Source organism: Microcaecilia unicolor, chromosome 1 (assembly GCF_901765095.1).
Source record: "Microcaecilia unicolor chromosome 1, aMicUni1.1, whole genome shotgun sequence".
In the NCBI taxonomy this organism is placed as follows: domain Eukaryota; kingdom Metazoa; phylum Chordata; class Amphibia; order Gymnophiona; family Siphonopidae; genus Microcaecilia; species Microcaecilia unicolor.
Window position 1 is genome coordinate 47,890,781 of NC_044031.1, and position 26,971 is coordinate 47,917,751.

The 26,971-nt window shown below is 46.1% G+C and overlaps 1 protein-coding gene across 1 annotated transcript in view; it reads left to right on the forward strand.

The window, feature by feature from the left end:
* LOC115460033 (tumor necrosis factor receptor superfamily member 16-like) overlaps positions 1 to 26,971 on the forward strand; it is a 163,041-nt gene that overhangs the window by 53,088 nt on the left and 82,982 nt on the right. Inside the window, exons 2-3 of the mRNA XM_030189890.1 lie at positions 15,759 to 15,891; positions 22,237 to 22,605. Of these exons, the coding sequence (XP_030045750.1) occupies positions 15,759 to 15,891; positions 22,237 to 22,605 (502 nt within the window). The remainder of the gene's footprint in view (positions 1 to 15,758; positions 15,892 to 22,236; positions 22,606 to 26,971) is intronic.

Consider the following 26,971-nt stretch of genomic DNA (forward strand, 5'->3'; position numbering starts at 1 on the left):
GCGGCTCCCTCACATTTGCCTGGGCAGACTTTTTTTTTTTTTAATTATATTTGTACCCACGCTTTCCCACTCATGGCAGGCTCAATGCAGTGGGCAATGGAGGGTTAAGTGACTTGCCCAGAGTCACAAGGAGCTGCCTGTGCCGGGAATCAAACTCAGTTCTTCAGTTCCCCAGGACCAAAGTCCACCACCCTAACCACTAGGCCACTCCTCCACTGTGGCTACTATTGGAGATTCTACATGGACTGTTGCTATTCTACTAGCAACATTCCATGTAGAAGTCAGCCCTTGCAGATCACCAATGTGGCCACGCAGGCTTCTGCTTCTGTGTGTCTGACATCCTGCAAGTAAGTACGTGCAGGACGTCAGACTCACAGAAGCAGACTCACAGAAGCAGAAGCCTGCGCAGCCACATTGGTGATCTGCAAAGGCCAACTTCTACATGGAATGTTGCTAGTAGAATAGCAACAGTCCATGTAGAATCTCCAATAATATCTATTTTATTTTTGTTACATTTGTACCCTGCGCTTTCCCACTCTTGGCAGGCTCAATGCGGCTTACATGGGGCAATGGAGGATTAAGTGACTTACCCAGAGTCACAAGGAGCTGCCTGTGCCTGAAGTGGGAATCGAACTCAGTTCCTCAGTTCCCCAGGACCAAAGTCCACCACCCTAATCACTAGGCCACTCCTCCACTCCAGCGGTGGCAATAGAGGGAGGGGCAGGTGTTCAGTGCACTCCACAAAGAAGAGGAAGCCAGAAATATCTAAGAGAAGGAGGAAAGCACAGGCTGCTTGGAGAAAGATCCCCTGTGATCTAGGACTTGCTCCGTTAGAATTCTTTGGGGTGGAGGAGTCTACCAGAAACTCGTGTGACGGGGTGTTGCTGCCCCATTTGAGTGCCTAAAGGGACAAGCATGGTGTATGGAGTAAGCACATGCTTCCCGGCTGGTTTAACGAATGTGAACAGACGATGGCTTTGCTTTCCCTCCTGCTTCACAAACCCTAAAGCCAGCTCTGTGCTGGTGTAGGCTTTACGTCGGTAAGGGTGCCGTTCAGCACGCAGTTTTTTGAGCATGGGGCAGAAATAGGAAAACAGCTTGTCAGCATACATTAGCATTCTGCTTGCGCTACTTGTCTGTGTGCTCGTTCGTTCCCGTGCTCCAGGCCTCTGAACATTCTGCATAGGTAAATTCAGGTGCTAGTCCAGCGCTAATGTCCTCTAGTGTCCCCATTTACCTCTGAGCATCGGGGCATTAGACCGTGAGCCCCATTAGGGACAGAGAAAGTACCTGCATTTAATAAATGTAAAACTGCCTTGGTTGTATCACAGAAAGGAGGTATATCAAATCCATGACTTGACCTTTAATAATGAGCATTAATGGTAGTAGCAAATGTCAATAATTCTCAGTTTACATTCATTATTGACTTTCCAGGATAAATACTACAGCAGTTCTGTGCAGATGGGCTAAGGATGCTGTGGTGAAAATGTATTTATTTGGATTTAGCCCATGCCTCTTTTAGGTGAGTTACATTTAGGTACAATATTTCCCTGTCCCTGGAAGGCTTATAATCTAAGTTTGTTTCTGAGGCAGTGGAGGGTTAAGTGACTTACCCGAGATCACAAGGTGCAGCAGTGGGATTTGAACCGATTGCTCCGGTGCTCTAAGTCACAAGACAAGTCTAGTAAGAGACTCCCGAGGAAATTTTTTAAAAGCCATAGGATAGGAGGCAGTGTGCTATTGTGGACTGGAAACTGGTTCAAAGAAAAAAAGACAGAGTAGGGTTAAATGAACAATGCTATCAATGCAGAAAGGTGAAAAGTGAAGTGCCCAGGGATCTGTTCTGGGACTGGTGCTTTGTAACATATGTTTTTATAAGTGGATCTTGTGTGGAGAGGCCAATGTCTGGGGAAAATATCAAACTTTTATAAGTTGCAGCAAGTGGGGAGGGCTAAGAAGATTAGCCCCCCTCCCCCACTTCTACACTCACTTACACTTACCCTTGTGGAGGAACACAAATACAGTTTACACTCCAGAGTTCTGTATGAAAATATACTTGTTTATTCAGCAAAACGGGTAAAGAAGAAAATATATATATAAGCCAAACTAATCACCTCTGCAAGACAAAAAATACTAACACCCCTGTTTACTAAGTCGTGCTAGCGTCTGCCACGCAGCTATACCGACACCACACACAGCAGCCGCTAGCTCTTAGTAAACAGGGGGTGAGTTAGCAAGAGAGAGGGGATGAAATGAGCCAACTCCTCAGCCCACTGCATCTGACCCTACCTCTTGAAATGGGATTCACGAGTGAGGTCATCGGATTTGTAGATGACATAAATTGTTCAACATTGTTAAACTGCATGCAGACTGTGAGAAATTGAAGGAAGACTTTGAGATTGGGAGGCTGGGCCTCTAAATGGCAGATGGAATTTGATGTGGGCAAGTGCAAAATGGTGCATGTAGGGAAGAGGAACCCAAATTATAGCTACACTAGTAAAAAAAGGCCCGTTTCTGTGAGGAATGAAACGTGCGCTGCAGCGTCGAGGGCGCAGGACGGCAGCGTGGGGAAGGGTGCAGGTGGGTAGTTTTTTTTTTTGGAGGGCGGGAGCTTCGGGGTCCCGGCAGATCAGGTGTTCGGACGGCACTCCTCCCCCTGCGTAGTTCGGTGTTTGTCGGTTTGCGTCGGGAGGGGGTGGAGGCCCTGCGTAGGCCGCTGTTTCTCACAGTGCGTCGGGGGGGGGGGGGTAGCGACGGAGGGCGGTGGAACTGGCGATTGGCTGAGTGTCATAGCCCCGCCCTCCATGTCATCACGTTGTGACGCGAGAGCAGGGCAGACACTCATGGGATCTTGCAACTACAAATTTGCATTTAGAATGTTGAGGTTGTGAATTATGTGTGGATGGGGCGTGGCTGAGGGAGGGTCTATGAGTGAGAGTGAGAGTGAGTGGTGCTGACAGCCTAGAAGACTACAGGGCTTCAGTGTTTCCCTGCCACACAGTGAGGTTCAGAACCTTGGAGGTGAGAATTATTTATATAGATGATGCAAAGGTTCCACATTTAGGTGTCACCATGCAAAAGGATATAGATGTCATTTTGGACAATGCATTTTCTGCTGCTTAGTGTGCAGCAGCAGCCAAAAAAGCAAACAGAATGGTAGGAATTTTTAGGCAAGGAGTAGAGTAGAGAATAAAAGAGAGAGAGAGAGAGTATCATAATGCCTCTGCATTGCTCCATGGTTCGATTGCCATTTTCATGTTTGTGCATAGTTCTGGTTGCTGCATCTCAAAAGATACAGCAAAATTAGAAACATTCAAAGAAGGGCAACCAAAATGATTAAGGGACGAAGCTCCTCTTATATGAAGTGGCTAAAGAGTTTAGGGCTCTTCAATTTGGAGAAGAAACTCCGGGGGGGGGGGGGGGGGGGGGAAATATGACAGAGATCTACAAATTACTACTACTACTACTTATCATTTCTAAAGCGCTACTAGACGTACGCAGCGCTGTACACTTGAACATGAAGAGACAGTCCCTGCTCCACAGAGCTTACAATCTAATTAGGACAGACAAACAGGAGAAACAAGAGATAAGGGAATACTAAATTCTGAGTAGAATGGAACAGAAAATTGCAAAGCAATTGCTCATTAAAAAAGTACAAAGACTATGGAGCATGTCTTGAAAAGTTACTTGGTAACACATTTAAAACATAGAAGGACAAAATATATGTATACATTTTTTTTCCCTCAACATATAGTTAAGGTCTGGCATTCATTGCTGGAGCAACTAAAAACAGTTAATGTAGCTGGATTTTTTAAAAGGGTATGACAAATTCCCAGAGGTACAGTCCATAAACTGTTATTAAGGTAGACCTGGGGAAATCCACTACTTATCCCTAATCTTGCTACTTTTTGGGACTCTGTCAGGTACTTGTGACCTGAACTGGTCACTGTTAGATATAAGTCACTGGACTAGATGGACTCTTGGCCTGACTCAGTAGGGCAATTCTTATGTTCTTATGTAGAGTAATCTGGATCCTTGTTTCTTTTCTTCTTTCTCTCCATTTAGATTATACGCTGTTCTGCACTCTCAATTTTTATTTCAGGTACTGGAAGAGATTGCTGTTATGGTTTCTTGATTATACTTGCATGTCAGCAATAACTGTACTGTGCTCATGGGATACTGTTCGATTGGCAAGAGAAGGAACGAGCCTTGTTTGAGTAACCGATACTGTGTGCTAACTCACTATTATCTCAGTTGGAAGTTTTTTTTTTAAGCTGTTTTATGTTTCTATAGTCAATAAAAATAAAAGGAAATACATTGGAAACAATTCTAGCCACTGTTTGGATTAAAACAAATCCAGACTTCTGTTCAAGAGGGCTTCCAGTGATAAGTCATATTTGTATGAGTGCCAGCTGCATGTTTTGGAAATGAATTGATTCTCTGTGACTTGGACCTCATATCTGCCCAAAGGATTTTTCGTGCATGGTGTGAAATACATAGAATGGAGCCTTAGTGTGGGACAGAGGCTGATGCGGAAAGCTGCTGTGGAGTGGAGGAGTGGCCTAGTGGTTGAAGCATTCAAATCCCACTGCTGCTCCTTGTGATCTTGGGCAAGTCACTTAACCCTCCATTGCCTCAGGTACAAACTTAGATTGTGAGCCCTCTTGGGACAGAGAAATACCCAGTGTACCTTGCAACATGGCTGCGCAGGCTTCTGTTTCTGTGAGTCTGACGTACGTGCAGGATGTCAGACTCACAGAACCAGAAGCCTGCGCTTGCAGATCAGCAACGATTCTGGAATCCTAAAGAGTGACAAGATTCCATGCAGAATCTCAAAGAGTAGCAACATTCCATGTAGAACCCTAAAGAATAACAAGTGGAGGAGTGGCCTAGTGGTTAGAGCACCGGTCTTGACATCCAGAGGTGACCGCTTCAAATCCCACTGCTGTTCCTTGTGATCTTGGGCAAGTCACTTAACTCTCCATTGCCTCAGGCACAAACTTAGATTGTGAGCCCTCCTGGAACAGAGAAATATCCAGTGTACCTGGCAACGTGGCTGCGCAGGCTTCTGTTTCTGTGAGTCTGACGTCCTGCACGTACCAGAAGCCTGCGCTTGCAGAGCAGCAACGATTCTGGAATCCTAAAGAGTGACAACATTCCATGCAGAATCTCAAAGAGTAGCAACATTCCATGTAGAACCCTAAAGAATAACAAGTGGAGGAGTGGCCTAGTGGTTAGAGCACCAGTCTTGACATCCAGAGGTGGCCAGTTTAAATCCTGCTGCTGCTCCTTGTGATCTTGGGCAAGTCACTTAACTCTCCATTACCTCAGGTACAAACTTAGACTGTGAGCCCTAATTTAACCCAGTGTACCTGAATGTAATTCTTACTCACCTTAAGCTACTACTGAAAAAGGTGTGAGCAAAATCTAAATAAATAAGTAAGTGTATGTTACTGACTGAGCAATGCAGAGAGAGGCTGAGCACAGGTATTATTTTGCATGGTAGACATGGCCACATGTTGCATTAAAATGTATGATAATGAGATTATTATCCCGCTGCAATGTACAGAAGGAAACAATGGCTTTTGATCTGTGACCGTGCAAGAAATTTTTTGCCAAATCTGGGGTGGGTTGAGAAGATTTCATGCCCTTTTTGTAATTTAAAATGCCTGGGGGTTTTTTCCCCACACAGCTTTAAAACCCAGACAGGAGGTAACAGCAATAATGTGAGTGTGTTGAAACAAAAATGAAAGTGTCAGCTGCACAACTGCAGCTGTTATCTTGGTCATAAATATCAACCTCACAACAATTTTGCATGCAAGAAATTTTGGGGAGGCTGAGATGTATGTGCAGAACCAACAGCCAGAGATGCTTGCAGTCACTTTGTTTTCTTCAGACACGCGCACGAGAAGCTGCTCTTGTCACTGAACCTTTGTACGTATGTATCCAGCAGACATCCCCCGATTGGTGCACATTTTCTGCGCGCGCTGAATTTGTATAGAATTAGCTTTCTGCACAGCGCTGTTGTAAGTGTAATGCCCCTTTGTCTGGGCGCTTCAGGGTCCGAGTGGGCTGGAACCCCCACGAAGGGCGGACTCCGTCGGACCCTCACTCACTCACTCACTTGGCATGCGGTGCCTCCAACTGGGGAAAGAAAGAAAGTGTTAGCGGGTGGGATGACCCTCTTCTCCCCCAGGAAACTCAAAAGTTAAGGTCCAGATCTGTGGGGGGGAAAAGGCTGCAGTTAAGATAGCAGGAAATGACCACCCTGCAAGGCAGCAGCTTAAAACTCAGTTTATTCTTCAACTTCAAACCACAGGAACATCCAACGATATGAACTCTTCATTCATTCATTTATTTATTTTTATTTATGCGTTCTTGTATCCCACTGTTATCCAAAAACAAGTTGCCGTTCGAAGTGGCTTACAAATTGCATTCCGGTTAACATTTACAGTATTTGTTTACATTACACAGCTTAATTGTGACTTATAGTGATGGTTTACAAGTGCAGTTTTTATTTTTGTTGGGATGTCAGCTATCGTTGTCTAGGGTTGGTCCCGGAGTCCACTTCACAGAGGCAGTGGGTTCCCAAAGAATACGCAATCCACACAGATTTGGATATATAAAGTATATTATATTTGCATATATGCATTGGCTCACTGCACTTAGTACAGGAAAAAGGGTACAAGCTGTCTTGGGGTGTGTGTTTAGAGGGAGGGAGAAAGAAAGAAAGGATAGGGTGTTTGTTCATAGGAAGAAAGAAACCTTGGACTAGGGCTGTCTGAGAAGGGGGGAGCAGAGCCAGGTGCTCTGGTGGCTAAAGATGGAGGTGTGCAGAGAAAGAAGAAGAAACAAAGACAGCCCAGCAGAGTCCCGTGCCCTCTGCTGCTGGGAGAAAGAAAGAGGGAGACCTAGTGCCCTGGACACAGAGAAGTGCCCGAGACAGAGAGAGGGGGGGCAGTAGACCCCAAGCTGAGCTCTGTGCTCTGCTGCACAGAGAAAGACAGAGAGAGAGAGAGAGCCCTAGTGAGCTCTGCTTTATACCTAATAAGAACTGAGAGGGAACAGGAGCAGAGAGAGATCAAAAACTTCTCTTTCCCAGTTATTTCCTTTATAGAACTCCAGATACTTTCTGAAGTCAGGAAAGTATGATGGTTTATGATTAGTAATCAGAATGGACATCAATGGCTAATCATAGGAGCCAACTCTGTGGGTGCTTGAGCACCCCTAACATTGAGAAAATTGCTTGCAAGAGTCCAGGGAGTAGTTATTTCCATTGGGCTTAGCACCCCCAATAATTTTGAAAAGTTGGCTCCTATGGGCTAAATTATTTGTTGTAGAATTTTTTTTAAAGAGGTATGTTTTCAGTTCTATTTTTGAATTGAAGATAGTTTGTGATGCTTCTTGTGATCTTTGGTATTGAGTTCCACCATTTGGAACCCATGAAACTGTACAATCCTTAAGTAACTCTCTCTGGTATTCCCCCAGTGGGACTCCTGTATTCTCCTCCTAATTGGGTATATGTTACAAGGCAGTCTTAAGCAGGGTTATTTACACTTTGTACAGCTCCAGTCCGTGCCTGTCCCCAAAGATAGTGTTCCAAAGTTTGTGCTCCTCTCTGTGTTTCAGGTTCAGATCCTCCTGGTCTAACCTCTACCCAAGGTGACCTTTGCTTTGGCCCACCCTGGCCTCGAATGGGCACTCCTCGTCTCCTATCCTGTGCTCCTGTCTCTCCACTGCTCATCCAGAACTTGCCTTCACAGTTACTCTTTCTCCTAATAGCAACTCTCCTGGTCCTTAGCCAAATGGATTCACTTCTTTTTAATGGGATCCCCCTTCTCCTTCTTTGGGTCACTTGGCAGGGGGTCTTGCAGGCAACCAAAGACCCAGAGCTATAACCAGAACTCAAAGTCTCCTCCTCCCCAGCCAAAGGGCAACTAACTTCCTTTCAGTGCACTTCCAGCATTTTATTCCAGAGCTGCTCCCCTTGAGCTGGGCTTCTTCCCACCTAGGGACCTCCCAGTCACCCCCCCCCCCCCCCCCCCCACACACACACACATACACTGACTCTCTACAGGAAATTACTCTTTTAGTAATCCCAGCCTAACAGGGGATTACACTAGTCTGTGGTAGAAGCAGCATGCTTGACCATCTGTGCTCGGCTCTACCATAGGAGCCAACTTTTCAAAATTATTGGGGGTGCTAAGCCCAGTGGAAATAACCCTTCCCTGGACACACACAAGGAATTTTCTCAATATTGGGGGTGCTCAAGCACCCACAGAGTCGGCTCCTATGGGCTCTACCACATGGCTTTCTGCATCAACCCCACAGTGAAGTAAAAGATTATCTGCATTGGTTTCTGCTCTCTCTCTCCATGACTGGTGCGGTACTACAGCCAGTGGGGCAAGAGCACAGATGGGGAGGAGGTTGAGGAGGCTGTCAGCATTAATGGAACTATAAAAACTTGGGGTGCCAAGGAAGGCTGTAACAGTAGATTGCAGCTGTTGTGTAAAGACTTGTTTTTTTCCTCTCAACATCTGGATAGGGAAGTTCAGGACTGTGGGACAGCAGATGGGCTGTAGGTTGGGGGGGGGGGGAGGGAGGAGTTCAGAGAGGAGATAGGAGTGGGGAGAGGTTAAGAGAGCTGACCTGGGTGGAGGAGGAGCTAGCTGAGGTAGGACTACCTCAGATCAGTGGCGTTCCTAGGGTCGCTGACACCCGGGGCGGATCGCCGATGCGCCCCACCCCCGGGTGCAGCCCCCCCCCCGGAACAGCGTGCCCCCCCCGGCAAAAGAACCCCTCCCCCCGGGGTGCACGCCGCTGGGGGGGGGGGTGCCGCGCGCCTGTCGGCTCTTCGTTTCCATGCTCCCTCTGCCCCGGAACAGGAAGTAACCTGTTCCGGGGCAGAGGGAGCATGAAAACGATGAGCTGACAGGCGCGCGGCACCCCCCCCAACGGCGTGCACCCTGGCCGGACTGCCCCCACCGCCCCCCCCTTGGTACGCCACTGCCTCAGATAATAAGCACTTAAACACAGTAACATAGCAAATGAAGGCAGATAAAGCAGAGATGTACTTTCCTGTTATTGCACAATACTGTGAGCTTAAGAAGCATAGCAGATGTGGTGCTAATTATCCCAGGACATCTGTGGATTTATTCAGAATATTGAAAGGGGTGTGGCTCCCCTCCACCCCACTAATTTGTTTGGGTAAGTCTGTTTTTTGCCCAGTTAGTTATCCCGACACAAGGTCTGTGGCTTCAAACCTCTGACTCGGACTCTACTGTTTTTCTACTGTCCAGCTGATATTAGGTTTTACATTTTTTGTTCTGGATGTAAAGTACTGGTAAATATAAATTCAGATCTAGGACAGAGATGTTTGGCTTCTAGTAATTACATGAAGTAAGATATGTACCTAGCATTTTGAATTTGTGGTTATAACAATTTATAAGCGTCTTGTGTAAAGAGTCTTTAATATGTGAACCACCATGAATCCTTTATGGAATATCGAGCGATATATGACAGACAGTATAGTATAGTATAGTATGTGTATATATATGTGTGTGTATATATATATTTTTTTTTTCAATGATAAGTTTACCATGTATTATATTGTAAGTTTTTATTTAGAAGTTGGAGTTACTAAATTTGTACCGACCCCCGACTCCACCCAGAATTACTTCTGACTTCACTGCCCTGCCGAACAGTGAATATCGGTGGTGCCTGGATGAATTTCAGGTCCACCCTGTCTCTGCCCACAGACTGGCTGTAATCAAACAGTGCTGTGGTGATCTGCCTAGCCCTAAATATTCAGTGGCACACTCTGGGTTTGGCTTGGACTGTGAGACTATTAACCCCATGCATACCCTAAACGAGAACTGAATATGTACCAGTGATTCGCAAAGGTGTCCCGGGGGAACCCCAGTCAGGTTTTCAGGATATCCACAGTGAATATGCATGAGATAGATTTGCATATCAAGGAGCTGGTGTATGCAGATAGATCTCAGGAATATTTATTGTGGATATCTTGAATATATGATTGGCTGGGGTTCCCCCGGGACACCTTTGGGATCACTGTTGTATCTACAGGAGAGATGAGCTAGGGGATACGATAGCTTAAAGAACTCAAATCATTCACCTTTTTCAGATGTGGGAATGTTCTACACTAGTGATTCCCAAATCAGACCTGGGGGACCCCCAGCTGGTTGGGATTTTTCAGAATATCTGCAACAGACATACATCAGATCTGCATATATTGCCTCAATGCACCCAATCTATTTCATGCATGTTCAGTGCAGATTATCTGAAAATCCAACTGGCTGGAGGTCTTCCCAGCACACATTTGGGAACCATTGTTCTACATGAGGTGCCAGGAGAGACTTGGTAGCTACAGCATGAGCAGTAAAATAGGATACTTACTAATTTCTTGTGGCCTCTGGTGTTTCCCATACTGCTTTCAAGGGAATATTCATGGCAGCAGCAGTGGTCTCAGGTAATTAGGGTTGGGGGAGGAGCCAGTGCTGCTGCACCAAAGCTCACGCAGTAAGGAGGACCCCCTGTGATCAAAATGCACCCTGCTTTTTCATAAATGAATCACCATGGAGGGCATGCAAGGAGGACAAATGCTTCCTCTTAAAAAAAAAAGTAGCCCCCCCTTTGCCCCTGGCAGTGATGGTACAGATAGCCCAGTGCTGTCCTTCCCTGCCTTGGCAGGAGAGCAACTGCAGGGGTCTGGGGCATCTGACCTGCTGCTCTCTTCAGTGCAGTTCTAAAAATAAGCTGTTTCAACTATGCAATGCGCTGTAGCTACAGATCAACTCGCAGTTCAAAACTGTTGATCTGTGATGAATGCAAAAGAGAGATTCTGGCAACAGGAGAAATGGACTTGAAGAGTCCCAAAGAGCACGAATAGAGAGAGAGAGAGAGAGATGCCCCTGGAAGCAGGAAGAATAGGGCAGATTAAAAAGGACAATGGGGTTTGGGTGGGAGAGCAACTTGACTTGAAAGAAGGACTAAGGTGGATCTCAGGCATTTGGGTGAGGAAAGAGCAGGCACTCTACAGAGCATGGACTTTGAGATGAGGTAAGGTTAAGACTGAGTAATGATTCATGAGGGATTGGGGAGGAGATATTGAGTCAAGGTGTGTAAATTGGGCTGAGGGCTAAGTTGAAGGGGGAGGAGGGAGATAAGAAGCTGAAGGGTAGGGTGGGGGATGAGAAATAATGTGAAAGACCTGAAGGGCTGGAGAGGGGGCAATAGCCAGTGAAAAAGGATTGAGGGTTGTGAGAAGATGAATGTGGAAATGGGATGGCAATTTGAAACTCTGGTGAGCAGGGTGGATAAAGGGTGAGAAGTGAAGAATAGACCTTGGGCTCCTGAAGGGATGAGAGGTAGGAGAAAGTGAGTACAGAGGGTGGAATGGACTGGGTAGTAAGTGAAAGAGGGAAGAAGGAGGCTAAGGAAGGTGTGAGAGAGAGGGGGTGCGAAGCCTTGTCAGTGACTTCTTTTACAAAGCCATGCTACTCATTCTTGGTGCGGCAAATGAGAGGAAGCCCATTCAATTCCTATGGGCTTCCTCTCATTTGCCGAGCGGGAATTGCTAGCATGGCTTTGTCAATGTAGTCCTAAATGCAGTGCTAAAGCTGCTCCCCTCCTTTTTGTGCATGCTGCTGACTCCAGTACTCCCTGAGCATGCTCAGTTTTTGAGCAAACTGAGCATGTACAGGAAGTCCAGGTGTCAAGGGAAGGAGGCATGCTGTGGATTTCTGTGTTACAGAAGCAGCACAAGGAGGGGAGGAGCTCGGGCACTGCATTTCTTCGGTTTTCGGGGCTTCATTTCAGGGGATGCTGCAGGTTGGGAGGGGGCCTGAGCCCAAAGTGGGGAGGGGGCCAGGCCCCCAAGACCCCCTGTGGCGATGCAATTGCATTGAACTGCCAGTCTTGTCAAGCAGATGGAGACTCCTGCAAGTTTTAAAGGCAGACAGGAGCTAACAAACGTGTTTACCCGAACAAAACCGAAAGTAAAAGCATACATTCGTGCCTCTTCTACTCCTAAATATGAGCCTTGCAAAAATTCCATGTGCTAGTAATGTGAGGCTCATATTTAGGAACAGAAGAAAGTGTTTACAGCTAACTTAACTTTTTGTCTGGGCATGTGCACAAGAGCCACGCTTACCATAAAACCTTTGTGCACATGTGTCATTAGCTGCATGTTTTCTGTGCATAAAATGTGCATTTGTTTAACTTTTTGCCTTGCACAGTATTACGTTTACGGTGGAAGACAGTGCTCAGACATTTCTACCACAAACCTTTGTGCATCAGCACTGCAGTCAGAAAATCAGACCTATGGGGTAATCAGAACTACAGACCCTTAATGCATCTGGAGGGGAAGTAGGGTGGGAAGCGAGTAATAAACCCAGCAGTTGAGTAAATCTGGAGGCAGCTAGTAAGGCACTACCAGCATTTTTTTTTAAAGAGTTGGGGGATTTTCTTTTCGCATATAATTTAGTGTATTTCCTTTTTTATTGCTATGCTTTTTTAAAATTTGTTTGCTTAGGGACCCAGTAGTTTTCTCTTGTTTTGGGCTTCCAGCTCAATCAGATTTGATTCCCACTTCAGGCACAGGCAGCTCCTTGTGACTCTGGGCAAGTCACTTACCCTCCATTGCCCCATGTAAGCCGCATTGAGCCTGCCATGAGTGGGAAAGCGCGAGGTACAAATGTAATAAAATAGATACTATTGGAGATTCTACATGGAATGTTGCTACTATTGGAGATTCTACATGGAATGTTGCTATTCCACTAGCAGTAGAAGGCTGCGCAGGCTTCTGTTTCTGTGAGTCTGACGTCCTGCACATACAGAAGCAGAAGCCTGTGCGGCCACATGGGTGATCTGCAAGGGCCGACTTCTACGTGGAATGTTGCTAGTGGAATAGCAGCACTCCATGTAGAATCTCAAATAGTAGCAACAGTGAAGGAGTGGCCTAGTGGTTAGGGTGGTGGACTTTGGTCCTGGGGAACTGAGTTCAATTCTCACTTCAGGCACAGGCAGCTCCTTGTGACTCTGGGCAAGTCACTTACCCTCCCTTGCCCCATGTAAGCCGCATTGAGCCTGCCATGAGTGGGAAAGCACGCAGTACAAATATAACAAAAAAATTGCAGTGTACTGTATTCATCTTTAAACACAACTGTGTGAAGATTTATACTCACTCCCAGTTCACCTAGTAGGACCTTCTCTTTTCATCCCTCCTGCACCCTGCTTCTGGAATGTTTCCCCTTGATGGGTTTTCCCCCGCCCACAGAGTCCTGCAGAGTGCTATGAACTTAAGAGTAAATGGATTTTAGCTTGCCTTTATCTATCCCTCATAAAAACACAGAGATGCCAAGGGCGACCCATCCTACAGAGCGTGATTTACTATGCCAAAGAGTAAGATTTTTCAGACACTGTGCCTGAACTAGACATTTCTCAAAAGATCTAAGTGTGGTATTGCTTTGCAAAAGAACAAAATCAGCTCAAAACTGCATTTCTTTGGTGCCTCAGAAAGGTTATAATCCAGACTGTCCCAAACTTCTATCCAATATGACTCCATTTTAACATTTATGTGTAAATCATTTTTTATTTAAGGCAGCATAAGATATGCACAACATTGTAAACATCCAAACTTAATGCAAACAGCCATTAAGAGGTAAATAAGAACATTACTTATAAGCTAAACACCCCCCCCCCCCCAACCAGTTCCAACCCCTTTCCAAATTGCAGTCGGTCTGTAGACAGGCCTGAACGTTGTGTTTGATGAGCAGTAGGTTGAAAAAAACCCCAAAAAGCTGACAAATAAGCAACCTACTCCTGGCCTGAGGAGTAAAGGTTTGCGAAAAGGGCTCCCAAATTTGACAAAAATGGTGCCACAAGCAAGTGGAAAAATCACGTTCTCAGAGTCTGTCCATTCTCATCACGTAGGAGCACCAACGTTGGCGTGAAGGCATCTCAGAAGATAACCAGAAAAATAAAATAGTTCTGAGGGCCATGAGAATCACCACATGTCTACTTCCTTTACGTACTGGCCCATCAAATTCATAGTCATCAAACAATAAAGAGATGGCAGCGAACTTTCAAGGACCGCATTGTTTGATACCCAAACAATAGGTTGCTCCAGAATTTCTGCACTACCAAAACATATGCCCCAGTGTGGCATCAGAAATAGCACACTTCAGGCAATGTCCAGCCGTGTCCAGTCCCGCTTCAGCCGCTCAGTATGGAGAAAAGGATAACCAAAACACAAATTTGTACGCCTGGAAATAGAAAGAATAAATCCCTGTATTGTAGAGGGACTTATCTGAACTGGAAGTTCTGCGGTCCAATCAGCTGCCAACTTGACATAATCGACAATCAGCAGTGCTGTCTTTCAGATACCAATGATGAAAAGTCAATAGGGCTAATTGCTGCGAACCCAACTCTGATATAGTCTCTTGGACATCTTCGGTAAGATTCTCCCAGGCTAGTGAGTGATGTCTCAGTTGAAGATATGCAAAGTAATCTCGAGCTGCTGAAGATCTGCAAAGGGTTGCATATGTCCATCCTCCGAAACCACCTGAAATAAGTATGTTATCCCTTTCATGTGCCATTGGTCCAAATATATTTTCTTTTAGCCCTGGTGGAAAGGAAGGATTATGACGTATAGATAGAAAAAGGTGTTTAATTGGGTACAAAATGATAGTTTACTTATCCAAGGCCATACTGCTCTACCTGTTTTCAGTATAGGGTAAGTTTTTAAGGTCCCATTGGTAGAGGCGTAGCTAGGGTGGGTGCCAGTGGAGCGGCCGCTCCCTCAAACGGACTTCTGCCTGTGCTGGCACCTATTTTTGTCGTGCCGGCCCTGGGAGGTGGTCTCAATTGTAAGTATATCACTATTTGAAATGATTGTTGAAGGGCTCCTAACCATAACATTTTTGTTTTAGCAGGATTTAATTTAAGCAAATAAAAACTGGACCAATTTTCAGTTTTATCAATGCAGTTCAATATTCTTCGATAAGATTCATCTAAATCTGACTATAAGTCCTGTGAGACAATGATGTCGTTGGCGAAAGAATACAGGTGCTCATAGTCTGGACAAAAAGTCTTACCATGGTCTTTGCTTACTGCATTGGGGAGCACGTTTTTTTGTAACATAGATTGGGAACCCTATGCTGAACTTTAGCCCAGAGCCCTAATGCATGGCTTTCTACACTGGTCCCTTAGATGGTAAACCCCTTTGAGGACAGGGAAGTAGCCACTGTACCTGAATGTAACACACTTTGAGCTACTACTGAAAAGGCGTGAGCTAAATTCAAAGAAATTAATAGTAGCCAGAAATTTTGGTAGAGGTCATTTCATGGAAAGGGTTAAATAGAACATTGTGTGCATGTCTGTGGACACAGGGTACCAGACACACCAAAGAGATTACATTAGCACAACTCTCAAATCTATCATTTTGTGCAACAAAAATACTTTTAGCTCTGCTTGTGTTCACAGACACAGTAGATCAGCCCAAAGACAGCTCCATCAAAGACGGTGGGATTTTAACAGGCAGTATAGTTCGTAGGGAACAGGTTCCAAGTTCACTTGCAATTCTGGTTTCCCCCATATAATATACCGCTAAAATGCTGAAATTGATATTACCACTGGAATCATCATTGCCCTTGCTTTGGGCCTCATTATACTACAGGCCTCTTATCAGTAAAACCCTTCCAGCTCACTTACTGTCTTCTGTTTTTTGGCTGTTTCAGGTGTTTGCAGATCAGGACTGTGAAAGTGGGCTCCATACCTCCCAGGGCGAGTGCTGTGACTTCTGTCCTCCGGGCTCGGGAGTTACTACTCCCTGTGCTGCTTCTAATACGAAATGTGAACCATGCAGAGCAGGTGAGAAAAAGAAATGTGCGTGGGTGGCTGACCTCGAGCGAGTCACGGAGATCACCCTGTACCAAGACTTAGGCTGTAAACTCTTCACTACAGGGACATCATTCTTTATATGATTTCTTCAATACCCAGGATACTGGAGCACTAGAAATACTAAACATTTTGGGTCCTGATTACTAAGGTGCGCTAGCGTTTTTAGCGCGCGCTAAACGCTAGAGGCATCTATATATTCCTATGGGTGTCTCTAGTGTTAGTGCATTCTAATTATTAGCACACTAAAAATGCTAGTGCGGCTTAGTAAACAGGGCCCTTTATTTGCAGGCGGCTTTACACTTTGTGTAAAATGCCTGGTGCTTTCATATGTGTAGAGCTTTTTCTTCTCCAAATGAATTCTTGAAATTTTTTTGAGTGCCAGTACTTCAGGTTGAACTCCTATTATCTGGCTATTTGGGGAATTGGCTAAGACAGTTAATTAAATACGCTAGTTTTCAAGAATACCCCAAATATTTTTCCTCCCTATCCCCGTGCTCTGTCTCCCCTCCCCTCTTCCTCCTAGTCCCCCTCGCTCTGTCTTCCTCTCCCCACACCTATCTCCTGTGTGCTGTCTCCTCCCAATCTCCTTTCTCCAGTGCATTTCCTCCCTATCCCCCATGCTCTGTCTCCCCCTTTCCCTACTCTCCCTTTTCCTGTGTACTTTCCCCCTATCCCCCATGCTCTGTCTCCTCCTTCCCCCACGCCTCCTCCAGTGCACTGTCTCTCCTCCCCCACTTTCCCTTTTCTAGTATTTTTCCTCCCAGTCCCCATGCTCTGTCTCCCCTCCCTCACTCTCCCTTCTCCTCCCCATCCCTGCACTCTCCCTTTTCCAGTATTTTCCCTCCATATTCTCCATGCTGTGTCTCTCCTTTCCCCACTCTCTCTTCCTTTGTGCACTTCTTCACTATCCCCCATCCTGTCCCCCCATCCCCACTCCTCCAGTGCACTGTCTCCCTCTCCCCAAACTCCCTTTTCTGGCATTTTTTCTCCCCCCATGTCTTAGGTCTCTCCCTCCCACCACTCTCTTTTCCAGTGCTGTTTGGTACATAAACATTATGGAGGCAATTCTACAACTGGGCGTCTCTATTTATGTGCCACTAGGAGCTAGGACACGTAGTAGGAGCTTATTGTATAACAGAACCTTGGCCTCGGATTTCGTTATAGAATACCAGAGTCACTTGGTATCAGTACACCTCACATTTAAGTGCCCACAGTTTCATCAGCCATAGAGCTAGTACCTAAATGCAACAGGGATGTGTGTTTCTTACAGTATTCTATAAGTTACACGTGTAAATGGGAGACCCACCCATGTTCACATTCAAATATACACTATCGGGCTCATTTTCAAAAGAGATAAACATCCAAAAAGTGACATAAGTCAGCATTTGGACGTTTATCTCACAGAATCGCCCAAATCAGTATTATCAAAACCTCTTTTTGGACATCTTTCTCTGAAGTCTGTCAAAAGCAGGTCCAAATATCAGGGAGGCGTGCCAAGGGTGTGTTGAAGGCAGGATTTGGGCGTTCCTAAGACATGGACGTCTTTCTGCAATAATGGAACAAAGCAAAGACTAGAACTTAGGCGTTTTGAGCCCACTTCCCAGGATCAAGGTCTGCTGCACTAACCACTAAGCTATTCCTCTACTCCACACAAGAGGTGCCCCACATGAGCAGATGACCACTGGAGGGACTCGGGGTCACCTCCCCTTACTCCCCCAAATCACAAAACATTTTTCCAAACAGCATTTTCAAAAGAAAAAGATAGACTTTTTTTTGTAGAAAATGACCTTTCCTGTTCTGATTTTGGACGTTTTACAAACAACGTCCAAATTCAGACTTAGATGTCATATCCAAAAATGCCCCTTGTGCATTTGACTTGCCCAAGGTCACAAGGAGGAGCAGTAGGAGTTGCACGCATGTTGCCAGGATCAAAGCCTGCTGCACTAACCATTAAGCCACTCCTCCTCTGTGTTGGATGCCTTGCATTTGGACATCTTTTGTTCGAAAATGGACCCCCCAAAAAAGGACGTCCAAATCACAAAGACGTCCAAATCACAGGACGTCCATAGTATTTTCGAACACAAAAGATAGATGTCCATCTTTTTTGAAAATGACCTTCTTTCCTGTTTGGAATTTGGACGTCTTTGTAAAATGTCCAAATTCTGATTTAGAAGTTTCTTTCAAAAATGCCCTGCAACGTAAGTTATGGGGGTATTTGCAGAATAATGGTTTGATGCCCACTGGCACTATTGTAGGTATGTGTGCACACTCCCATGTAAATGCTTGTATTGTAAACATTTACAAATGCAGAGGACCCCTAAATGCGGGCACTTAGGACTGGATTTTTTATACGGAGCCGGAAGTTAGGCGCCAGGAAGATCCGTGCAAAGCCCTATTCTATAAAGGGCGGCTGACCCGAATAGAATAAGTCTGGCACCTAACTTTGGGTGCCGGATTTATCAGGCGTAAGTCCAGTGCCCAGTTAGGTGTGTACAGACATTATTTTATATAACATGGTAGGAATGCCCATGACCCGCCCAAGCCCCTCCCATGGCTACACCACCTTTTTGGGTTGCACACAGAAAACGTTAGGTGCCATGTTAAAGAATATTGTGCCGAGGAGATCCACGCTCAGCTCCAGTTAAGTGCTTGTTAATACCAATTAAGTACTTAATTCTGTGGAGAGTAATTGAGGATCTGTCTAGTTATGTGTAGGTTCCAAGAAGGTGCATTAAAAGGTAGTGTTCTAGTCATTTATGTGAATACATGGCCTCTTATTAAATACCTACCAGCAGCCATGTATGTGTCATGTATGTGCGCATGGGTGGAAATTTGGGCAGAGCACACAAGCTGAGATAATATTCAAGCACTTTTCTGACTTCTTGTGCCACTCCTGTTACTCTGTACATTCCATCTTTGCTTACACCCTGTGCTGTCTATTAAAATGTTTTCTTGTGTATTGTGTTGAATTTGTAGTATACTACATTGTAAGTAGTATATTATCAGGTTTATTTTCGAAAGAGAAGGATGCCCATCTTTCGACACAAATCGATAGATGGACGTTCTTCTCCTAGGGTCGCCCAAATCAGCATTGTAAGCCGATTTTGGGCGTCCCCAACTGCTTTCCGTGGCGGGGATGACCAAAGTTCACGGGCGTGTCGGAGGCGTAGCGAAGGCGGGTCTTGGGCATGCCTAAGACATGGGCGTCCTCGACTCATAATCGAAAAAAAAGGGCGTCCCTGATGAGCACTTGGACGACTTTACATGGTCCTTTTTTTCTTACGACCAAGCCACAAAAGGTGCCCGAACTGACCAGATGACCACTGGAGGAAACCGGGGATGACCTCCCCTTACTCCCCCAGTGGTCACTAACCCCCTCCCACCCACAATAAATTTTTTTTAAATATTTTTTGACATCCTCAAATGTCATACTCAGGTCCATCGCAGCAGTATGCAGGTCCCTGGAGCAGTTTTAGTGGGTGCAGTGCACTTCAGACAGGCGGACCCAGGGCCACCCCCTCCTACCTGTTACACATGTGGTGGTAAATGTGAGCCCTCCAAAAGCCACCAGAAACCCACTGTACCCACATCTAGGTGTCAACTTTCACCCATAAGGGCTATGGTAGTGGTGTACAGTTGTGGGGAGTGGGTTTTGGGGGGCTCAGCACACACGGTAAGGGAGCTGTGCACCTGGGAGCAATTTCTGAAGTCCACTACGGTGCCCCATAGGGTGCCCGGTTGGTGTCCTGGCATGTCAGGGGGAGCAGTGCACTACGAATGCTGGCTCCTCCCACGACCAAAGGGCTTGGATTTGATCGTTTCTGAGATGGGCGTCCTCAGTTTCCATTATCGCCGAAAATCAGAAACGACCAAGTCTAAGGATGACCATCTCTAAGGACGACCTAAATTTCCAGATTTGGGCATCCCTGACTGTGTTATTGAAACGAAAGATGGACATCCATCTTGTTTCGGTAATACAGGTTTCCCCGCCCCTTCACGGGGACGTCCTGTGAGGATGTCCTCAGAAAAACTTTGGCGTCCCTTTCGATTATGCCATACTTTGTATTGTTGTTTGAATATTTTTACAGCTGTAATTGTCTATTGCTTATGTTTGACTTATTCTTGCTGTATACTTCCCTGAGTGAATTCCTTCAAAAAGGCAGTAAATGAATGCTAATGATAAATGCTAATAAATAATAATTGGTGCTTGTTATCGCCCATTTATCAATTGAGTTGCGCCAGGGCAGTCACAGGCAGCATATCAGAATCACTGCCGCACCAAAGCTGCCACTGATCTCCTATCAACAAAACACGATGTAAGGCAGATGGGAAAGGAAGGGATACCTCAGATCGGAGTGGCAAGAAGGGGGAAGAGATGGGGGACCACAGGGGCCCCCTGGAGCTATTTTAAAGTAGACCAGGAAGAGGGGATGGTGGAGGAAGAAATGATGGGCCTGGGAACAGGAGAGGAGGAGAGATAGCAATGGGGTGGAGGGAAAGAAGAGAGAGCAAAGATATTGGACTCAGGAGTGGTGGGGAAGGAGGAAGAGATGCTAGATGGGAGGTTAGTTGGGAAGAAAGAGAAAGATGTTGAACCCCGGGAAGGAGAGGCTGGAGAGGAGGTAGGAAAAGGTGCTGGCTTATGTAGGATAGGGTGGGAGGGGAACAACAGTAGCTGGAAAGAGTGAAAGAGCAATGTTGGACCATGGAGGGGAGAGAGAGGAAGAGAGATGATTAACCATGAAGGGGGGGCAGGAGGGTACAGAGATGGGACGGGAAGATGATAGGGGTGTGGAGAAAAAGGGACAGGGAGATGTTAGGCCATGGTGGTGGTGGTGGTGGTGGTGGTGGGGGGGAGGATAGGGAGAGGAAATATTGGGCTCCAACAGTGGAGAGGGAGGGGAAATAGTGGAAATGGCGGAACCATGTGAGACAGGCCGGGAAGGGATGGCAAGATAATTAGTGAGAGGAGCATAGTGAATACAGAGGTAGAAATGTAGTAATAGAGGGTAGATAAAAGATGGAAGGAAATAGCAGGCTGGGGAAGGAATGATGGGAAATGGGACAGCTAAGAAATGAGAGAAGACTATGGAAAGTAGTTGAAAAGTTAAAAGAAGGAGAAGGGTGAGAAAGAAGGTGAAGTTTGAGTGACTAGAGAGGCTGAAAAGAAAAAAAGGAGATAAGATAGATAAGGGAAGAATCAATATGTCAGAGACAGGTGTAGTGAAGAAGTAGATCAAGACAGGAGAGAGTAGAAAAGACAAATGGGCAAAAGTCGGTGGAAAGAGAATTAGCAGGAGACGGAGAAACTAAGACCAACATGATGGAAAAATAAAATGTCCAGACAACAAAGGTAGAGAAAAGTTATATTGTGTTTATTGGCATAGCCAGATGGGGGGGGGGGGGGGGGGGGGGCTGGCTGGGCAGTAAATTCTCTGCCTGCCTCCTGCCCCTCCCCCCCACCCCCACCCACCTCAATGGAAAATATAAATACCTGAGCTGGCAAGGATCTCCAGGCCTCTCCATCCTGCTACATGAAAACTGAGCATGCGTGGGGGTGGGGGGTGGGCAGCAGTGCCGGCGGTATCAGCTTGAGGACACAGCCACCAGCTGCAGAGCTTGGAGAACTTTGGCAGCCGAACCAGAGGAGGTGGTCTTCAGCTGGCACAGCTTGGGGATCCCTGCTAGCCACAGCAAGCCCAAAGTGTGTGTGTGTGGGGGGGGGGGGGGGGGACACAGGGCTCATAGTGATGCTACCAATTGGGTTGAATACAAAAAGGAAGTGCATTTCTGTTTTTATTTCTTCATTGATGCAGTACTTGCCATGTTTTGGTGTTCATATTTCCATTTTTCTAATTTCTGATCTCTTGTTCTGTATTTGGTGAAGGCCTGTCTGTGTTTTGTGTGCCAAGTCATTTAAAGTTATCTTATATGTGGCGGCAGTAGGTGGGGATATTGGGGGAGTGGCCCCCTCCTTAATTTCTGCCCTAGGTCCCAGTCTGCCTAAAACCGGCCCTGAATGTGCATACAGTAGATTTGCATCCCCCATCTCCAGAATGTGCAGATCTATCTCATGAATATTCATTGTGGATATCCTGAAAACCCGACTGGCTAGGGAGCCATTCAGGACTGGCTTGAGAAATGCCAGCCAAGAAAACTAGCACGGTCGCACCTCCGTAAGTTAAACAGAACTGGCTTTTCCCAATCTTGGTGACTTGGACCTATTCGGTAACCCAGCATAGTGCTAACTTAATACATTTTTGCTCCCTCTTCCTAATCTGTAATCCATTAATTAACCGCTTGCTCTGCCTGCAGGTGTGACATTCTCCTCTGTCAACAGCACCACTGGGCGGTGCCAGCCGTGCAGAACGTGTCCAGAACGAATGCAGATGGTATCTGCCTGTACCCCTTCCGTGGACACCACCTGTGACTGCACCAGGGGGCACTATCGGCATGTGCTCAACGGAACCATTCAGTGCCTTCCCTGTCGCGTCTGCCGTCAAGGCTACGGGGCCAGTGTGGCGTGCAGCTCGCTCAGGAACACAGAGTGCGAGGCCTGTCCCAAAGGTTTCTATTCGGAGGAGGCCAGCAGCTTCTCACCCTGCTCACCCTGCCAGAAGGAGTGCAATGAGAGCGAGGTGATGATCCACGACTGCTCCCCCTTGTCAAATACGGTCTGTATGGGTAGGTAATCCACATTGCATGTTTACTGCATGGAGAGAAGAGTGTGTGGGAGGGGGGGTAGGGACACCTTTCACTGCAGATATTGTTATAGTGATGCTTCTGGGTTGGAAAAGGGTTCTCATGAACCTGAGTGTCCGTACCTCATTGCCTCTCAAGAAGGGGTATAGCCTTTTCTTAATTTGTAATACTATCTTATTCTCAGGTAATATGATGGTACTTTCATTGTAAATGGGTTCTCTGCATATTGTTTCAGTCTTTTTAGCCTTCTGTATCTTCAGAGGTTTCGCTTTGCCTGCTCATTATGTTTTAACCTCGAAAACTGGTCAAAAAATGCTGTGTGTGGGGGAGGGGGAGGGAGTGGATGCAAGGTATCCGGCCAGGGGTGCCCTAGTTTGCCATGCCACCACCATCACACGATGGATGTAAAGGTGGTAGAACTAGAGGACTTTTATTTTTTGTTTCTCATATTTGATAGTGGAGGAGTAACCTTAATTGTGAGTGCAATGGGCTTTGATCCTAGTGACCTGGGGTTTCAGTCCCACTTTAGGGCCTTGTGACCTTTGGTAAGTCACTGTGGGGCCCTTTTACAAAGATGTGATAGGCTCTACGCGCGTGCCAAAACGAGACTACCACCAGGCTAGCGTCCCCCCCCCCCTCCCGGGTGCAAATTTTGGATTTGGTGCACGTCCATACCTACCTCGCAAGGTGTTTCCAGCGTTAATCAGTAGTTGGCACGCGCCAACTGGTCACCACGTGACACCAACTGATCTAGGGTAAGGGCTCACTCGCTATACAGGCCGTAAAAATAGGCGCGCACTGGTTTCAGTTTTCTTGCAGGCCCTTTTCCCGGCCCATTGAAAAAAAAGCCCTTTTTCCCAGATGTGGTAAAAACTGACCCGGCGCATGCCAAAAACTCGCGCCAAAACTATCGCAGGTCACTTTTTACCGCAGCTTAGTAAAAGGACCCCTTAACCCTCCATTGCCCCCCCCCCCCCCCCCCCCCCCCTGGTACAAAAGATTGTCAGCCCTCTGGGGACAGAGAAGGTACCTACATATATTGTGTACTGTGCTGGAGACATCTAGTAGTGCTATAGAATTGATTAGTAGTAGATATACTGCAAATAGATCCAATCACTGATGACTAAGAGGCAGATGCACTAAAGCTTAATGAGCCTTTAATGACCCTCCAACGAGGAAATTTTGATCCGTTGCATGCATCAAAGGGCTTTTACCGAGGAAGCTAGCAGCTAACGAAAACGGAATGGAGATGAGCAATTAGTGTAAAAACCCCATTGAAACGAGATGCACTAACCTTTTCCGATTGCCTTTACGCAGGAAAAAGGCAGGAAATCTAACGAGAGGTCTGGACCTCTCGTTAGGACAGCTCTGTGCCAGGAAAAATAGTAAAGTGAAAAAATAAACAAACTTTGAGCCAATCCCAGCGCATTAGCAGAGCTAAAAGCGCTGTGATTGGTCCAAAGGACGTAGCATTACATATGTCCAAAAGAGCTGTGTTTAAACTTAAAGAAAACGTGTCAGAAAACACATCAAATAAAAAAAAATAAAAAAAGGATCGGGAGGGGGCAGGGGCGCTCATCAGGAGCGTCCTGTATGGACGGCCATGCCCCCCCCCCCCCCCCCGCTGCTCCCCACTGTCCGCCACTTCCCCCCCCCCCCCCCCCCCCACGAGAAAGCGAAATTCTAGCAGCCCCGGTCCCCCTCCCTTCCTGTTCTTTTGCTTTGCAAAAGCTAACTCCGCCTCCCGTCATTCTTCCGCCCCGTGCCCCGCCCCCGCTGCCCCCCCTGAGGTCGACTACGCCGCTCCCCCCCTCCACCGAGACCCCCCTCCCTATTACCGACCCGAGCAGCGCCTCTCACCTCTTTCTGAAGCGCTGCACGGGCAGAAAGATCTGTTGTGTTGGTCCAGAGTCTCCATGACGTCTCTTCTTCCCTGGCCTAGGCCCGCCTCCTTCTGACGCTTGGCTGCTCTGCGCATGATTTAGGGGCCGATTACCGATGTGTATTGTGATTCTTTGATACATTGTACGTTTCAATACCGATCTGAGCATGTGACTTTTTTTTTTGGTGCATTCTTCGTTTTTTAAAAATCATTAGGGACTTTAACGATTTAGATTTTTTTACTTTTGGTTGCTGCATCTGCCTCTAAGTAGTTAACAAAACTAATCAATAATTCAGTACTGATGAAGTGGGGAAGAATAAGTGAAAAATAAATCAGAGGGGGGGGGCTAAAGAGGAGGGACAGGAAAAGGAGAGATGGCAGAGGGGTGGAAGGGAGCTAGGTGGGTATGGGCAGAAGAGGAGAGTTTTAACAAGGGCCTTGAAGGACTGAAGGGTGGTGGCAGGGGTAAGGGGGTTCCAAAGAAATGGATGGAGGTAACTATAAGTGGTTTCAAGTGAAATAGAGAGCCGAAGAACTCATGAATTGAAGTTGCAGGGGGGCTGACTAAGGAATAATGTCATTTCCTGAAGGCCTATTGCAGAAAGACTCCAGCAATAGGCCTTCAAAAGTGATAAGCAATAAAGACTTTGGATACTACGTGCTTGGTTTCCTAATTTCTTATGACCTCACTCCTTTTTCCTGTTGCACACTCTGTGAGGATTGGACCTTCTTTTTATTAGGTGGCAGAGGCCTGACCCAGAAAGCTAATGAGGCTGAAATGCTACACATTATGCCTGATCTTGAACAAATCATCTCTAGAAATTCAATTTTTGCCTGTTTCTTTCTGCTGCTGTGCATCTTTCAGTCATACAGGTACTCACTTTCCGACTTAGGGCCCTTTTACTTCATGCGGCTTTAGTGCGGGAAAACAGGCTACCACCAAGCAAGTTAGAGGAGCAGAGGAGTAGCCTAATGGTTAATGCAGTGAGCTGAAATCCTGGGGAACTGGGATTGATTCCCATTGCGGCTCCCTGTGACCCTGGACAAGTCACTTAACCTTCCATTGCCCCAGATACAAAGAACACCTTACACTGTGAGCCCACTAGGGACAGAGAAAGTACCTACATATAATGTGTACAGAGCTGTGTACATCTAATAGCCGTATAGAAATGATTAGTAGTAGTAACATGCTATTAGAGAATTAGCTTTATGGAAACTATTATAAAGAATAAAATTACAGAACACATAGCGTGTAATGGGACAGAGTCAGCATGGATTCAGCCAGGAGAAGTCTTACCTTACCAATTTCCTTCATTTCTGTGAGGGCATGAATAAGCATGTTGATAAAGGTGAGCCAGTTGAAAATTAAAGAGCAATGTTCTGTTGTGGATTAGGAATTGGTAATTGGACAGAAAACAGAGGGTGGAGATAAAAGCCATTTTTCTCAATGAATAGTGGCGTGCCACAGGGATCTGTACTGGGACTGGAGCTATTTAACATATTTATAAATGATCTGGAAATTGGAACGACAAGTGAGGTGATTACATTTGCTGAATGCACAAAACTATTCAAGGTCGTTAAAACACATACGGACTGTGAAAAATTGCAGGAAGAGCTTAGAAAATTGGAAGACTGGGCATCCAAATGGCAGTTGAAATTTATTGTGGATAAATGCAAAGTGATGCACATTGGGAAGAATAATCAAAATCATAGTTATGGGATGCCAGGCTCCACCTTAGGAGCACCCAAAAAAAAACATTATCTAGATCTCATTGGAGGAGTGGTCTAGTGGTTAGGGTGGTGGACTTTGGTCCTGCGGAACTGAGTTTGATTCCCACTTCAGGCACAGGCAGCTCCTTGTGACTCTGGGCAAGTCACTTAACCCTCCATTGCCCCATATAAGACGCATTGAGCCTGCCATGAGTGGGAAAGCGCGGGGTATAAAAAAAATCTGCCCAGTGTGTGGCGGCAGCCAAAAAAGCAAACAGGATGCTAGGAATTATATAGGAAAGGGATGGTAAATAAGACCAAGAATATTATAATGCCTCTTTATCGCTCCATGGTGCGACCTCCTCTCAAGTAATGCGTTCAGTACTGGTTGTTCTATCTCAGAAAAGATACAGTGCCATTAGAAAAGGTTCAGAGAAGAGAGACCAAAATGATAAATGGGATAGAATGACTCATATGAGGAAAGGCTAAAGAGGTTAGGGCTCTATAACTTGGGAAAAGAAACAGATGAGGGGAGATATGATTGAGGTCTACAAAATCCTGAGTAGTGTAGAACAGGTAAAAGTGATTCAATTTTTTACTCTTTCAAAAAGTACAAAGACCAGGGCACAGTCAATGAAGTTACATTGAAATACTTTTAAAACAAGTAGGAGGAAATATTTTTTCACTCAGCAAATAGTTAAGCTCTGGAACTTGTAGCCGGAGGATGTGGTAACAGTGGTTAGTGTAAAAAAAAGG